Source organism: Biomphalaria glabrata, chromosome 2 (assembly GCF_947242115.1).
Source record: "Biomphalaria glabrata chromosome 2, xgBioGlab47.1, whole genome shotgun sequence".
NCBI classification, from domain to species: domain Eukaryota; kingdom Metazoa; phylum Mollusca; class Gastropoda; family Planorbidae; genus Biomphalaria; species Biomphalaria glabrata.
The window spans coordinates 37,880,628-37,898,183 of record NC_074712.1 but is presented as its reverse complement, the minus strand read 5'-3'; the positions used below and the strand labels follow the sequence as shown (position 1 = coordinate 37,898,183).

At 38.6% G+C, this 17,556-nt stretch overlaps 1 protein-coding gene across 1 annotated transcript in view; it reads left to right on the top strand.

Annotated features, from left to right (window-relative positions):
* LOC106062881 (uncharacterized) overlaps positions 1–17,433 on the top strand; it is a 31,262-nt gene extending 13,829 nt beyond the window's left edge. Inside the window, exons 6-12 of the mRNA XM_056020369.1 lie at positions 3,113–3,863; positions 5,140–5,433; positions 6,255–6,502; positions 9,176–9,392; positions 13,249–13,345; positions 14,287–14,536; positions 15,054–17,433. Coding sequence (XP_055876344.1) covers positions 3,113–3,863; positions 5,140–5,433; positions 6,255–6,502; positions 9,176–9,392; positions 13,249–13,345; positions 14,287–14,536; positions 15,054–16,078 — 2,882 coding nt within the window. The 3' untranslated portion in view covers positions 16,079–17,433. The remainder of the gene's footprint in view (positions 1–3,112; positions 3,864–5,139; positions 5,434–6,254; positions 6,503–9,175; positions 9,393–13,248; positions 13,346–14,286; positions 14,537–15,053) is intronic.
* The last annotated feature ends 123 nt before the right edge of the window (positions 17,434–17,556 follow it).

The following is a 17,556-nucleotide window of genomic DNA, read 5'->3' as shown; positions in this document are numbered from 1 at the left end:
CTTTATATTAATATGAAAACATTAAACCGTGTTTTCACCTAGATTTATTGTAAGGAACTGCTTTCATCAGGTTTATTGTAATGTGGTGACGGTGCGTCGGTAGTGACGTCTGGGTCCCATACTCCCATTCTTTCTTTTGTTTCCCCTCTCTGTGAATGAAACCGTTGATAGTATTAGCTTTCTTCTGCTTTTAAAAAATGTTTTTCTATTACCAGAAATCTAGATTTAGACTTAAACTTAGATATTAAACAAACAAAAGAAGCAACAAATTCTGTTTCTTTCTTAGGGAAACCTTAATTAAGGATGTTGACTTTTTATGCAACTTCTCGTGACTGAATAGAGGAGGATGTTTATCACACACAGTTTTAAGATACAGCGATAATTACATTTATCATGAAATAGTGTCTTTCACTTGAATGGCTGCTTTATCGTCTGGTATGTGCACTGGAAAGTCGTTCGTATGGTCTCAATGGTCTCGGGTTTATACCATGACACAGCATCAATGCTGCTTATGTTCCAACCGAATCGTCAAATAAAAAAAGAGCGACCTACTAATGACTTCATCAACAATCTTGACAAACCTACAGACACCATGAACGACTGAGAACGGTGGATGATGTAAACAAAGAGCACATTGAAGAAGTTGATAATTGCTGCCTGAAAGTAATTCATCACATAGTGAATGTTAGTTTTGACTTAAGCATGCAAAAACCTTTCACTTAACGGTCATCGCGAAGAGTATCGTTTAGGTGGCACAAGTAACAACGAAAATGTCTGGGCAGTACACACATTCTTAAGAAAATGAAAACACAAGCCTTTACCTCGACCTGTTGGAGAATGCAATTTTATCAAAATACATAAAGGAGATCCAATCTGCGCCATTTACTCTATCATGGTTGACAGCACTCAAAGAGAATTACAAATTTATTACATTTGCAATATTTTCTGTAAATGTTTTGTAAACTCCGATGACGAACTACCAAAAGAAATTGCAATCAGAGAGTCATTTGTAGGTCTTCATATTTGTGAGAACCAGAAGTTTGCAGACTGAACAAATACTCTTAAGTAATAAAATATCACCATCTTTCTTTCAATTACTAACCATACCAAGGCAATATTTTTTCTATATGAGTGGACAGTACTATATCATATTTCAACAAAAGTAGCCACTTGCGCATTATGTTCACTATGCTAAACGATACTTCAACATGGTCTTAAATTTTGTTTCATGAACTTGCATTGGAATGTCTTGTAAATGTACCGATACATACAAACTACTGAACTTCTTTGTCACACACAATATTTGTCATATGGGAGGGGGGAGAGGGGTCAATCAACACATTCTTGAATCCGGGCCCACGGGTACCTTGCTACGCCACTGGATAAAGGAATATTTCTTATGCCATATGCTGGAACAAAATCGTACAAGTGCTCTTTCTTCCATAGTTCCATTAGAGTATGAAGTGGGTTGCCTAAAGCCCCCAAGAAAACCAATGACTTCTTTAGAGTTTCTCTGATGGACATGCACGACTTGGTGAACACTTGGGTAGCCGTTAGACATAAGAATTCTATAGCTCCCTTGAACTCATATAAAATCTTCAACATTTGAATTGACAACTCTTATTTCATATATTTGTTGTTAAAACTTAAACAATATTTCCCTTACAATTACAAATAAACTCAAGCTGAATGGTTGTGGAATTGTTGTATTCGTAGAGGGTCTGATACAACTAACATTTTGATTTGTGGGAGTTCATTTTTTTGTTTGTTTGGAAAACTATTAAACGGCGTGGGGAATGAAAGGTTAATGTGACAATGAATGTGACTATTTCGTTTTGTCGTAGTCTAAACAATCGAGGCGTGGTGAAGCCAGCACAAAGACTAAACATTTTTGTTGTCACTTTCTCTCACAAACTGTTTCAGACACTCTCATTGGTCTAAAACGTTTCTTCATCTGACATTGTCATTATGACCACACGATGCCCTCGTTAACCGTGGGCCACTGAAACACATGATCTTTGCACCATCTGTCTCATAATTCGAAAAATCAGAAAGGTGAACCATACTTCATTCATCTGACAAAATTTACTTTCTCTCGACAAACTTTCTTTTACAACTTCTACTTTAAAAGACACTTTTCTTTTCCTAAAAAAGTTACTTTCTCTGACAAAATTAAGTTTTATTGACAAATAGACTTGCGGAAATTCCAAAATTTGAAATATAACATCAAATAAAAATTCATGCCAATAAAAATAAACATAGAAACCCTATACACTGTTGGTACACTGTGGACATCAAGAGCCACAACGGGCCGTCATATAGATGAAATTGAACTAGTTTCCCTCTAAATTAGTTTTACATTAATTCTGTGCCTACCCTTTCCAACACTGAGGTAGATAGTCAAGATGCACTGCTTGGCATTCGTCAGCTGTGCTGGGTCAAACCGAGACCAGTCGGATAGTAGGCCTGAAAACTGACCTGCAACATTGCAACCTGTAAGAGGCTTAAACCAATTGTTTGTTGCCATGTCAAAGGCATGTACGACGTGGCAACGAGCTATTAGTCTCCACTGCCCACAGGTTGCGACGTGGGAGGTCAATGTTGAGGCCTTCTAGAACTAATGGTCTCGGTCAAACACGAGCAATGATCGTATGCCAAAGACGATCTTTTTGGACGAGCTTCAACGAGGACAACGTAAAGTCTTGACCCATCCCTCCGGAATCGCTATAAAGATCAAATACTTGAAATTCTGCTCTCATTGGCATAGAGGGCAGCAGCTAGCAACGAATGGCCCATAAAAGAGAAAGATGGAGACCCTAACGAGCATCGCGGAACATAAATTAGAGACACAAAGAAGAGTTCTTGTCGAAGACAAGCGCAGATGACGAAAAGAAAACCTAACTGCACCCCCTCCCCCGCTAGACAACGGCTTTATCTGCATTAGATGTGGCAATATGTGTAGGTCGCAACTATGTTTGTGTGGTCATGCCAAATGCTGCTGTCTTCTTTAATCTTCGGACATTGACTTATCATGTAACTTAATTTTGTTCTATAATACAATCTTTTCCACTCTTCAGTTCTCTAAAACTAACCTTTTTTTTTTTACATCTAGTGACAACGTCTGATAGGAAAAGTTTATTGACTGATGTCCAAGAGATCCTTAATGGAAATGTCTTGAAGAGAAAAAGCCCACCAGATCTATATAATGCAGTCAAGAACATTGCAATTGGAGAGACCAGATCGACATCCAACAAACGGAAAAAAAACAAGTCCAATCGTAGAAGAATTGGATCAAAATCATCCATTACGTTGGCAACATTGTCTAGAGGAAACACATTGTCTAGAGGAAACACATTGTCTAGAGGAAACACATTGTCTACTTCATTTCAAAACTCACGTAGAGATGTTCGAAACAGTACTATTGGTGTCAATGACCTTAAGACAGTTAAAGAAATTGGCACTCGGGAAGTTAAAGCAACTGCCACTCGGGAAGTTAAAGCAACTGCCACTCGGGAAGTTAAAGCAATGGGCACTCGGGAAGTTAAAGCAATGGGCACTCGGGAAGTTAAAGCAATGGGCACTCGGGAAGTTAATGCAACTGGCACTCGTGATGTTAATGCAACTGCTGTTGATACCACTCATCTTCCAGCTGTTGATACCACTCACCTTCCAGCTGTTGATACAACTCACCTTACAGCTGTTGATACCACTCACCTTCCAGCTGTTATTACCACTGATTTTACAGCTGTTTATGCTACTGATCTTACATCATCACTCACAGCAGAATATTCTCATGAAACTTCCAGCAATATTGTACAACGAAATAGATCTAGCACTTCTATAAATGAACAGTCATCATTGGAGTAAGTCTTCTAGCTTGCCAATATATAAGCCTAGATGTAGTTTATCAAGTAGAAACAAACGTTCTATTTCTGTTAATGAAAAAAAACTTATTTTGTTCGAATACATTATGTTACAAATATGACCAGGACATAGTGAAGAAATGTTGATAGTTTTAGAGTATTTCAGATATAATAAGTTGACCAACATTTATCGTTGAATTATTTTGACCTTCGAAGATTTTCAGGAAACAAATTTATTATAAAAGAAATGTAACCCATGTCAACATTCGTGATCCCTTCAGAACAAATTATGGGGAAAACAACGGGCTGTGTGCAGAAATGAGAAACCAAATATGGGGAAGACAACGGGCTGTGTGCAGAAATGAGAAACCAAATATGGGGAAAACAACGGGCTGTGTGCAGAAATGAGAAACCAAATATGGGGAAGACAACGGGCTGTGTGCAGAAATGAGAAACCAAATATGGGGAAAACAACGGGCTGTGTGCAGAAATGAGAAACCAAATATGGGGAAGACAACGGGCTGTGTGCAGAAATGAGAAACCAAATATGGGGAAGACAACGGGCTGTGTGCAGAAATGAGAAACCAAATATGGGGAAAACAACGGGCTGTGGGCAGAAATGAGAAACCAAATATGGGGAAAACAACGGGCTGTGTGCAGAAATGAGAAACCAAATATGGGGAAAACAACGGGCTGTGTGCAGAAATGAGAAACCAAATATGGGGAAAACAACGGGCTGTGGGCAGAAATGAGAAACCAAATATGGGGAAAACAACGGGCTGTGTGCAGAAATGAGAAACCAAATATGGGGAAAACAACGGGCTGTGGGCAGAAATGAGAAACCAAATATGGGGAAAACAACGGGCTGTGGGCAGAAATGAGAAACCAAATATGGGGAAAACAACGGGCTGTGGGCAGAAATGAGAAACCAAATATGGGGAAAACAACGGGCTGTGTGCAGAAATGAGAAACCAAATATGGGGAAAACAACGGGCTGTGTGCAGAAATGAGAAACCAAATATGGGGAAAACAACGGGCTGTGTGCAGAAATGAGAAACCAAATATGGGGAAAACAACGGGCTGTGTGCAGAAATGAGAAACCAAATATGGGGAAAACAACGGGCTGTGGGCAGAAATGAGAAACCAAATATGATTGGGAGTCCTGACTGTGGATTAAAGTTTATTAAAGTTAGAACTAAGTAGAACTGACCTTTTTTAACTTTAGTTGTGCTCCATTTAATGTTAATATTTGTTCATGCTTTTATTTTATCTCCAGCGCGGCCTGGCTGTATCGCACCTGGTCAGACATTGGGGGATTGCATATCCCTGGTCTGCTTGGTGTGTACCCTCCAGGTGGCTACGTTCTCGATATTCCTGGCTCCCTTCAAGAGGCTTTGGCCAGCGCCCAGTATCTTCAGAACAACTCCTGGATCGATGAGAAAACGCGTGTGGTCATTATCGAGGCCACCGTGTACACCCCTAACATCAATATGTTTGTGATGGTCACGGCTCTGTTTGAGTTCCCGCAGGCTGGGGTCATCATAGGTCACATTGACATGTACCCTTTCAGGTTTGCACTTAAAACAAAATATAGAAAGTCATAATATACAGTGTTGGTAGATAGTCACGACATAACATATTTGGTTTTTTAGTAGGAAGTCCTAACATAACATATGGTGCTATAAAGAAGTCCTAACATAGCATATAGTGTTGATAGAAAGAGATAACATAGCATATAGTGTTGATAGAAAGAGATAACATTGCATATTATGCTTTTAGAAAGTCACAACATAACATATGGTGCTTTTACAAAATCACGTAAGGTGCTTTTAGAAAGTCATAACATATTAATAATTTTACAGGGTCATAACATGGCATAGAGTGTTGATACAATGTCATACCATTACAACCAACCCAAACCATACTGCCCCGATGTAAAAAAAAAATATTAACCACGCCATTTTTTGTCTCTTTTCTGAAACGAAATTAATCTTTTTGTTTGTTTCTTCGTTATATTTACTCAAATTTCATTATTAATGACGACACACTTTTAACGTATTCAGCTCTGATTGGATCAGTGAATTAAATCTATAACGATTTTGTTAAAGCTCAGCAAAGGTCCGATTGAGTGTGGCATGCTTTCAAATGAAATGAGGCATATTGAAAGACATTAAAAGAGCAGCATTGGTACATGTTGGAATTTTTTTTTGTCTTAGTTACACCAAACCACTTTTTGTAGCTTTCGCCGGACTTGCTTGTTTGTGACTCAACTTCCATTTTTATGTAGGCTTTTAACATTTGGAGAAAACATATGTTTATAACATACTAGTTCATATTATTTCGTTAAAAAATATGAAGTTGTTTAACTCTGTTTCATTAAACTCTAAACAGGTTATTCAACTACAGAGACACATACCCTATCTCAATGATCGTCTGTGATTGGCTGGTTTACATAGCTCTGGTTTTTTTTGGAGCTAGAGAGTTATTCTTCCTGTACAGAGAGAGGCTGAGATTTTTTACCAAGTTCTGGAACATTATCGAGTGTATCAACTTGCTCATATCGGCTGCAACTATTGCCTTGTCTGTTGGTCATGCCATCATCTCAGACCACGTGTCTAAAGAAGCCAATAAGGATCAAGGTAATATGTTAATTTGCTTATGAGATCGATCTATTTTCGATCCAAAAGAGCGAATCTCAGTACCGGGTATAAAAGTGTTAAGGCATCAATAATGCTTACCTTCAAAGCATGCAGAGCTACATAATTTTTGATTGACCAAAACTTTTTCTAAATTGTGAGATTAATGGTTACGAAGTTTAAATATCATAGAGGGGTGGGTAGTGTTTGACTAGCAATCCAAATGTGAAACTGCATTTAATTCTAAAGTTTAGATGTGACCCTTTAAAAATAAATACAAATCTATTTAAAGTATTTAAATAAAAATAATAAAACGTCATATTTATAAATGGGACATTAAGTCGCGATACCATAAAGATAGGTTTAATCTTGAGGCTTGATTGTCACATTTCCAGGTAATCAAAGTGTGCAGAAAACACAATGATCTCCTAATGGATAAGCTATTACCTGGAGACATCCTGGTGTGTAATGGAGAACAAATAGCAATGTTATACATTTACGTGTCTATTCTTCTTGAACATACAAAGACAACTTTAATAGTTTAAACTTTTATCATGACCAGTACAAGACTTTATTTACTAGACAGGTCTTTCTCTCTCTCCAATTTTTTAACCCTCTATTTAACTAAGATCCAAGAATTTAATTACTTTTAAAGTGGACTAAAAATAAATTTAGTTTACATGCTCATTAGCATATTTACAAACAAGAATCAAGTATAAACATATACATATCGTCATTGCTAACAGCGTCTCCTACTGAACCAGCCTACCGATCTCCGATATATTATATATATATAATATATATACACACACACACGAAAATATCTTTATCTATCTGACCTAATTCCTTTGCGCTTCAAGTGCCCACAATCCACTAGATATATAATATATATACACACACACACGAAAATATCTTTATCTATCTGACCTAATTCCTTTGCGCTTCAAGTGCCCACAATCCACTAGATATATAATATATATACACACACACGAAAATATCTTTATCTATCTGACCTAATTCCTTTGCGCTTCAAGTGCCCACAATCCACTAGATATATAATATATATTGTTATAAACCTGGTGGTGGCACAGATGGGGGTAGTGGTGTGTGTGTAGTCAGCCGACGCAAATCGCCCCAGGCCAGCGCTAGACGAGCGGTCAACCGTGACGAGTTACGACGATCGGCTGAGACGAGTGTCAACAAGAGAGTTCGGGAAGGATCGCCGACGTGAACAGAGCTCAGGGGCGTCACGAGAGTTGTAGTCATCTGACCACCTAGAAACGTCGAGCGGCGTTCTGTCCGGTTCGAGAAGGCCAGTAGGGACCCTATATAAGAGCGGAAGTGACGCAGTCAAGACGGTTCAGAAAGCGGGTTCACGACAGGAGTTCAGAACACGGTCGACTACAGCACAGTTCAACGGTGTGGTTCTGTACGGAGCATTACGACGGTTCAGTGCGGAGTACTGTCAAGTACAGTTGAGACGAACGGCGTCTTGATCTTGGTCTGTGATCGAGTCCGACACAACGAGCCCAAGTGTGTGAAGTCAGTCCCGAACTGTTGAACCCAGTGCAAGCCCGGAACGAGACGGAGAGGCCAGTGCAAGACTTGATACGGCGGAACGGTGTTATCGGAGAGATATTTGTTATCGCAGAGCTATTTGTACTGTTCTACGTGCTGCCAATTGTACAGTATTGGCTGTTATTTATGGACATTAAACCTTTACGTTATTTTGGAGCCCTGACTTGTCAGGTTCTTTAAGTTGGTGGTGTATGGTGCAGTTTGCAGAGAGCCTGGATAGTGAGATTCGTAACAATATACACACACACACGAAAATATCTTTATCTATCTGACCTAATTCCTTTGCGCTTCAAGTGCCCACAATCCACTAGATATATAATATATATACACACACACACACGAAAATATCTTTATCTATCTGACCTGATTCCTTTGCGCTTCAAGTGCCCACAATCCACTAGATATATAATATATATACACACACACACGAAAATATCTTTATCTATCTGACCTAATTCCTTTGCGCTTCAAGTGCCCACAATCCACTAGATATATAATATATATACACACACACGAAAATATCTTTATCTATCTGACCTAATTCCTTTGCGCTTCAAGTGCCCACAATCCACTAGATATATAATATATATACACACACACGAAAATATCTTTATCTATCTGACCTAATTCCTTTGCGCTTCAAGTGCCCACAATCCACTAGATATATAATATATATACACACACACACGAAAATATCTTTATCTATCTGACCTAATTCCTTTGCGCTTCAAGTGCCCACAATCCACTAGATATATAATATATATACACACACACGAAAATATCTTTATCTATCTGACCTAATTCCTTTGCGCTTCAAGTGCCCACAATCCACTAGATATATAATATATATACACACACACGTAAATATCTTTATCTATCTGACCTAATTCCTTTGCGCTTCAAGTGCCCACAATCCACTAGATATATAATATATATACACACACACACGAAAATATCTTTATCTATCTGACCTAATTCCTTTGCGCTTCAAGTGCCCACAATCCACTAGATTTCTCTCTTAGAAGTGTTCTCTTTACCATTGCTATGCATTGGGCTTCCCCGTTAGTTAGTTTTACTTTATCTGACCGCTTTCTGTAGGTCACTTCTACAACTTCCAGACTGTAGCCATGTGGGACCAGTTGTTCGTCATTATGGCTGCCTTCGCTTGTTTCCTTTCGACTCTCCAAGTTCTGCATCTACTACGTTTCAACAGACGGATGTCAATTTTAGGAGCCACCATGAAACTCTCGGCCACTGATTTGTCTCCTTTCTCTGTTGTATTTGGTTTGGTCATCTTAGCGTTTGCTTCATTCAGGTATTAGACTTAAAGGTAATAAGTAATTAATGCAGGATACTAAGGCGTGGGTGACAGTACCAAGATTAATGAGGAGTACAGTATTTCAGGTGTTTGTTTAATGATACAAAAGACCTAAATGACATGAAGTTATGGTTAACATCTGCAATTGTACCTGATGCAGCGTACACTTACGAAAGTATTCGATCCCTCGCCTACTACCGACTGTTGGGACATTGGCCTCGCCTACTGCCGACTGTTGGGACATTGGCCTCACCTACTACCGACTGTTGGGACATTGGCCTCGCCTACTACCGACTGTTGGGACATTGGCCTCGCCTACTGCCGACTGTTGGGACATTGGCCTCGCCTACTGCCGACTGTTGGGACATTGGCCTCGCCTACTGCCGACTGTTGGGACATTGGCCTCGCCTACTACCGACTGTTGGGACATTGGCCTCGCCTACTACCGACTGTTGGGACATTGGTAAGAGATCTGGGACGCTTCCGATAAAGTACGTGAGCTATACTGGCAGATGAGTAGATCAGATCGAAAACTTAATCGTGAGGAGCGGGCTGTGCTAACCCATTTCCAAGTCGGTCACTGTCCAATTGGTGTTTACTTCGGGCGATTTCGAGAACACTACGACGCACGGTGCCACCACTGCATCGAGGACGATGAAACAGTAAATAATATTCTCTATTAAGAATGTCGCATTATGCATGATTGTGACAAGGATCTAAGAGGGGTAACTGGTCCATGTGCGGCAATAGGTCTGTCTTTGTACGGGGACAAGGCGACCTTAAAACTCACTGTCCGCTTTCTTTCACGTGCTTTAAGAGAGTAATCTCAGCATGTTTGTTTACGAATGGGACCTCTGATACATCTGCACCCCCAGGAGGGGGATCTCTGATACATCTGCACCCCCAGGAGGGGGATCTCTGATACATCTGCACCCCCAGGAGGGGGATCTCTGATACATCTGCACCCCCAGGAGGGGGATCTCTGATACTCTGCACCCCCAAGGGAGGACCTCTGATGCATCTGCACCCCCAGGGGGGGACCTCTGATACATCAGCAACCCCAGGGGAGGGACCTCTGATACATCTGCACCCCCAGTGGAGGACCTCTGATACATTTTCACCCTCAGGGAAGGACCGAAATAAAAACAAAGTAACGTTTTCAAAAGTAGGCTTTCAATGTATTGATGCCAGTTAACCAAAAGCTGAAAAACTACTGGATCATATGTCTCATCATACTAGATCATGTCTCATCATACTAGATCATGTCTCATCATACTAGATCATGTCTCATCATACTAGATCATGTCTCATCATACTAGATCATGTCTCATCATACTAGATCATGTCTCATCATACTAGATCATGTCTCATCATACTAGATCATATGTCTCATCCTCCTAGATCATGTCTCATCATACTAGATCATGTCTCATCATACTAGATCATGTCTCATCATACTAGATAATGTCTCATCATACTAGATCATGTCTCATCATACTAGATCATATGTCTCATCCTACTAGATCATGTCTCATCATACTAGATCATATGTCTCATCCTACTAGATCATGTCTCATCATACTAGATCATGTCTCATCATACTAGATCATGTCTCATCATACTAGATAATGTCTCATCATACTAGATCATGTCTCATCATACTAGATCATGTCTCATCATACTAGATCATATGTCTCATCATACTAGATCATGTCTCATCATACTAGATCATGTCTCATCCTACTAGATCATGTCTCATCCTACTAGATCATGTCTCAACATACTAGATCATGTCTCATCATACTAGATCATATGTCTCATCATACTAGATCATGTCTCATCATACTAGATCATGTCTCATCATACTAGATCATGTGTCTCATCATACTAGATCATGTCTCATCATACTAGATCATATGTCTCATCCTACTAGATCATGTCTCATCATACTAGATCATGTCTCATCATACTAGATCATGTCTCATCATACTAGATAATGTCTCATCATACTAGATCATGTCTCATCATACTAGATCATGTCTCATCATACTAGATCATATGTCTCATCATACTAGATCATGTCTCATCATACTAGATCATGTGTCTCATCGTACTAGACCATGTCTTATCATACTAGATGTGTCTCATCATACTAGATCATGTCTCATCATACTAGATCATGTGTCTCATCGTACTAGATCATGTCTCATCGTACTAGATCAGTGATGCCCAAACTACGGCCCGTGGGCCAGATCCGGCCCGCGACGTGGTTTGGACCGGCCCGCCAAAACATCGGCACAAAATGTAGGGGAAAAAAAAAGGTTGAACATTTTATTTTTTTCTATGATAGGACTCTAGCTTTTTCTTTGATGGCTTTCATTCTAATCTATTTTCTTGTAATATTCATGTTAACTTTTTTTTTCTATAAGGACACAAGGTTTTGTTTTTTTCGGCAACAAGAATTGACAATACCGCGGCTGTCAAGAGCTAGCCGTGTTCATGACATCTCATGTGTGTAACACTGCACATCTTTTCTGCATCATTTTGGTTCGTGTACTTTTGACATCAACATGATTGGTGCCGTGTCGTGTGACATTTGCACGTTAATGAAATGGGAGAGCTGAAGAAACGAAAATTGGATGTTGAAACTTCTAGGAAAAGTGGACAGATATTTGTTTTGTTGGTGGAACATAATAAGCCAACATGTTTGATTTGTAAATTGTGACTGTTTTTAAGGAACATACCATAAAATGCATTCTAAAACAAACCATTACAAAAATATTGTGGCATTAATGGTTGAGTCGCCAAGAAAAGATCGCAAAGTTACGTCTATAGTTGAGCAATTGACGAAAATATTTACTAAGAAGTCAAGAGAAGGAGTCGACAGTCATGGAGGCTACAGAGTAGCTCACATTAACAAGAGAAATGAAGCATAACAAAGTGCTTGCTAGCAATGATGGAATTAAATCGGCCTGAAAAAAAAATGAAGCTGTCAGCGTTTCAGGCATGAATCTGACCCTTGTTGTTTAGAGAGAGAGTAGTCCTTAAGGGACTGCAGGCACGACATGGCCTAAATTGTGCCGATGTGCCTCAAATCAAAAATCAAATCAAATCAAATCAAATAGACAATGTTGGTGAAAATCTCCATTCAAAACTAAATGACAGACCAGCAGATTTCGAAAAAAATACTAATGCCGCTGGAACTGATTGACTTACAAATTCAGATTTCCAGCTTGATAAGTTTTGAACAATAGTGACAGTACATTTCTTAGCCAGGTTGTCTATTAAGTCTTGCACATTTGCGAAAAACATTGATGGTATGATCACTATAAAATCACATTGTTCACAAGCACTTATTTTAGTAGAAAACTTTTTCAGCTATAAGACATCTGAAACCCTTGTTACATAATTGAATTATGGCGTAAATAGGCCTATTGGAGCCACAAAATTGTAATATAACCATTTAAAATGGTTTATTCTCTATTTCATTTTTTTGGTATCTTTTTGTTAATGTGGCCCGCGACACGAGTGTTAGAAATTAAAATGGCCCGCAGGCCGTATAAGGTTGGGCATCACTGTACTAGATCATGTGTCTCATCATACTAGATCATGTGTCTCATCATACTAGATCATGTGTCTCATCATACTAGATCATGTGTCTCATCATACGTCATACGTTCTATGCAGAACAAAGAAAAAGTGTACAACTGTGTATAGCTCTAAAATTTGGTCTTCTGTTATTCAACTATTTAGAACACCCCTTTATTGGTTTAAACATTTCGTTTGAACTAAGACATATATTCCATATCATAATTTGTGTACACTATTTTAAGATATTCTTCAACTGTTTTAGTTACCTCACGTTTGGACCCTGGCTGCACGATTACAGATCATTTATTGACACAATGGAGAGTTTACTTTTGGTGTCACTTGGAAAATTGAAATATGAGGTACGATATAAAACTGTATTTCTTTTAAAGTGAGGTTTGAATAGCATCCTTTGAATGGAGATGTGCTTAGACAGATTCAGTATACGTATAGAATTGTCTGGAGAGACAACAGATTCAGTATACGTATAGAATTGTCTGGAGAGACAACAGATGCACTAAAGATGCACCAATTAAATTACTGATTTGTTAATCGCTTTCTCTTTGAATTGGGGCAGAATCTGCTAGGGATAATATAAACCGATTTAAAGGTTTGTCACAGTTCGTGCATAAGAATGAATCTATTATAGTTTAGCTTAGCATTTTAGCTTAAAGCTATCAGATTGTCGTTTTATTTATTTTTTTAAAATTTCTTTATAGCGCTATGGTCCAATCTCGTATGTGGACCAGTGTGGGGAAGGGGTATCTGGGAGAAGGTTTTCCATGCTGCCTTTAGGTGCTCAGATGGGTACAACATGGCCTGAATTGTGCCGATGGGCCAAAAATCCAAACTAGGTGCTCAGTAAACATAACTTTGCTCGAGTAGCGCCCCCTTGATATGTAGCCAAGACAAGTTCAAGCAGCTACACATCCGACCTTTTGGGAGGGTCCTAGCAACAGTCTCCATGCTCCCCGATCTGGGGCAAATTCCTTCCATGTACATTCACTGATAGCCGTTAAGTAACGTAACATGGTCGTAAGGTCCCAGTTACACTGACATATATCTCTTTGTTAATCTTGGACAATCTTGTGCATATAAAGTTTCCTTAGCTTAGTATATTACTATATTTAGTGTATTTGGAAATTCTTCCATATGGCATGCTGTTGACAATGTCCAGGATAGTACATATACTTTTATTTATTTTCATTGTATCAAAACATTATTGATAAACAATTTCTTTGGGAGAAATTTTTTTAAAAAGTGAATGGTCACCTGCAACTGAAACATCGTCTGCTCTGTCCAGGTTCTGTATGAAGTCAGTTCAGTCCTGGCTCCAACCTTTATCTTGCTCTACACCATCTGCATCGTGTTCCTGCTGACCAACTTCCTCATCACCATCATCATGGACTCTTTCGCTGAAGTTCGAGAGGATGTGCACCAACAGCCCAACGACTACGAGCTGATTGACTATATAGTCCACAAACTTACCAGTTTCCTTTGGCAGTTTAACCCTTTTCGGCTGTTCTGGTCTGTGGCGCTTGCTCTCAAATTAGGTAAGATTTGTCTTGGTTACATCAGATTATGAAAGGGTCATTACTTGAAAGGTAAATGACGTAAATTTGGAGTAAATTAAAGATAAAAAAGTTTTTAAACATTTCATTATTTTGTTTCGACAAATGTCTACAACACTAAGATGTGAGGGAAGACAGAACAGCTTTCATTCAACTTTACCAAGCTCCACTTAGATGTGAGAGAAGACAGAACAGCTTTCATTCAACTTTACCAAGCTCCACTTAGATGTGAGGGAAGACAGAACAGCTTTCATTCAACTTTTTACCAAGCTCCAAATTTAATGTTGTTTCTTACACAATCTTTGGAAACTTTCTTCAATTTCAGAGCTAACCCTTGAATGGAATACCATTCTAGTTTCAATATGCGGAGGTCCTTAAAGGAGATTTTTTTTTTACCTTTTGGATTTTGAATGAATATACCGTATTATTCATTAAATAGCTACGCCTCTGGGTTTATTTTAACTTAAAATTTTTCTGTTTTTTTTTCTTTATTTTGTAGTGTCAAAAACAGAGCCAAAAAGTCAAGGTGGTAAGTCAAATACAAAAAAATCAGATTCAGACCTGACTGTGTGCACCCTAAGGAGCGGGGGCAATAAAAAAATGTTGACCAAAGTGCAGATGAACTTTCTGAGAACGGAGATAGGCGTGGATAGATTGGAGGATGGTCTGGACGGGCTGCAGGAGAAAGAGGATGCTATTTATATGCTGGTGTTGCAGTACTTGTATTGGAAGATTAAACCAAAGAGAAATGACTGGAAGAGAGCCTTGGTCCAGCTGCGTGTTCCTGCTTTGATCGCCTTATACCCTGGAGAGGAGCAGGAGAATGCTAGCTACTCAATTGACCGCGATAGTGACTTTAATGCCTCTGCAGTTTCTTCTGGGCGTTGGAGTGTGAGCACTTCTGAAGAACAGTCCAGAAGACCACATAGATACACAAAGCATAAGCCTAGACTAGCATCCTTATCTTTAGTTCGAGGCAGGTTCAGATCCCATCAGCAAGATGTCCGTAAAGAGGTTGACTCCCCGAAGAGCATTAACGAGCCGAGGCAGGAAGACGTAAACTCATCAGGCTACATATCCTCTGTATTTGATTTTTCTTCTCCGGAGCATCAAGTGATATACAGCCCAGTACCACTTGTGAATAAATCCGTTGTATCTGATACGGGCGATTCATCTTTTCAAACAGCAAGTGACGTCTCTTTACTATCCCCCAGACAGTCTGCGCCAATCTTTGAGCCTAAAAAGTTGTCCACGCCAATCTCACCAGCAAGCGTAGTGCCAAATTTAAACCAATCACTACCATCTGAGTTCGGCACTGCATCCTTCCTTGCCGGAAGTGACGTATCTCTGCTTTCCCCGCCGAGTCTTGTTCCCAGCAGACAGAAGGATGTGAAACACAAGAGACGAACATTCGTCAAAGGTACGCGTCTATTTGATGACTCTATTGAAATGAGCATGTATCCCTCGGAGACCGAGAAGCAACGTCCTTTCAAACGACTGGGACAGAATCAACAAACTGTTTAACGAATTGCCGATAGCGTTTATGCGATACTGAATTCTATTAGGAATGAACATTTACCAGATCTGTACAAATCAAATGCATATGGACTTTCAAATACTATAGTATCTATATTTGTTCGTACCGCCATGAAATGAAAACAGATGTCTTAGTTAAGACTTAGTATATTGTTGTATATTGGGTTTATGCCTCTTTGCATATTTCCTTTACATGATAATGAATAAAAAAATGTTACGAAAATGTCGCATTGGTTGATCTAATTGTTGAAAAATGACGTCATAAAGCTCATGTGACATGCTGTGCAAGGGATTAGAAAGTACGTGCGTAGTAGCGTCTTGTATATAAGTGGTAGCTTATGGGTCAAAGTCACAGACCTATCTATATTATATCTAGAATGAAAAATGGAAACAAATTATTATCCTCGATTGATCAGCTCACAAACCTATACAAATCACAAAACTATATATTCAAGCAAATTCATGAAATAAAGCCTTTTCCTGTTAATTTCCATTAACTTTGTATTTACAAAATCCTTGATATTTCGACATTTAAATAGATTGATTACCTAGAGTAGTTTATTTATTCTGGACATTACATGAATTCGTACAACCTTGCTGTTTTTGTGGTCATTACATCTTTATTTAGATATTTAATGAAACTAGCACCCTGTATAATGTTTGTCCATTTTCCAATGATTCTGACCCAATTTCCTTCCATTTAGCTGTCTTTTATGTAAGAAAAACGAATTTCAAATTTGTTAGTCAGTTGGTTGTTTTGTCCTATGTTACCCGGATGACTTTACCTCTTCCTAGAGTTAAGACTATATTTTTTGATTGGCTTAGTCTATACTAATGAGTCCGGCAATATTTATTCTGTTTTTGGAGCTGATTTATTTGATTCATAAGCCAAGTTGTTTGATTCCATACAAACAAAATTAATAGATTAATGTGGTGTTTGTATTAAATAACGATTTTCTAACCAATATGTATTCCAAACAAAAAGTTGTAGACATCAATATTAATGATCTAATATATGTTTGTTGATTTTTGAAATAGAGAATACATGGGCAAATGTTTGGAGTGAGCTTGATACATTGAATGAAGTTAAATACCTAGATCTAGACCTACTATATATATCTAGATTTACATAGAGAAAATATAGAGGATTCAGCTATTTAGCTAAGAAATGCTATCCTAGCCTGTACTATACTACAAGAGATCATCTGTATTAGAAATTGATCAAATGAAAAAACGCAAACATGGAACACACATTTAATCATGCAAACATAAAATGTCTAAAAGATGGTGTAGAGGTCACTATCCCAGAATAGAGTAGAATAAGTGTGTTCAAAGTTTAATTTTTTTGTGTTCCTATTTATGCATAATTTGAAAACATCTTAATGATTTTATGTGAGGGGCTACGCCTGGGGATCTTAAAATTTAGTTAATATCAATATAGAATTAAGGTATGAGTTTATTGATGC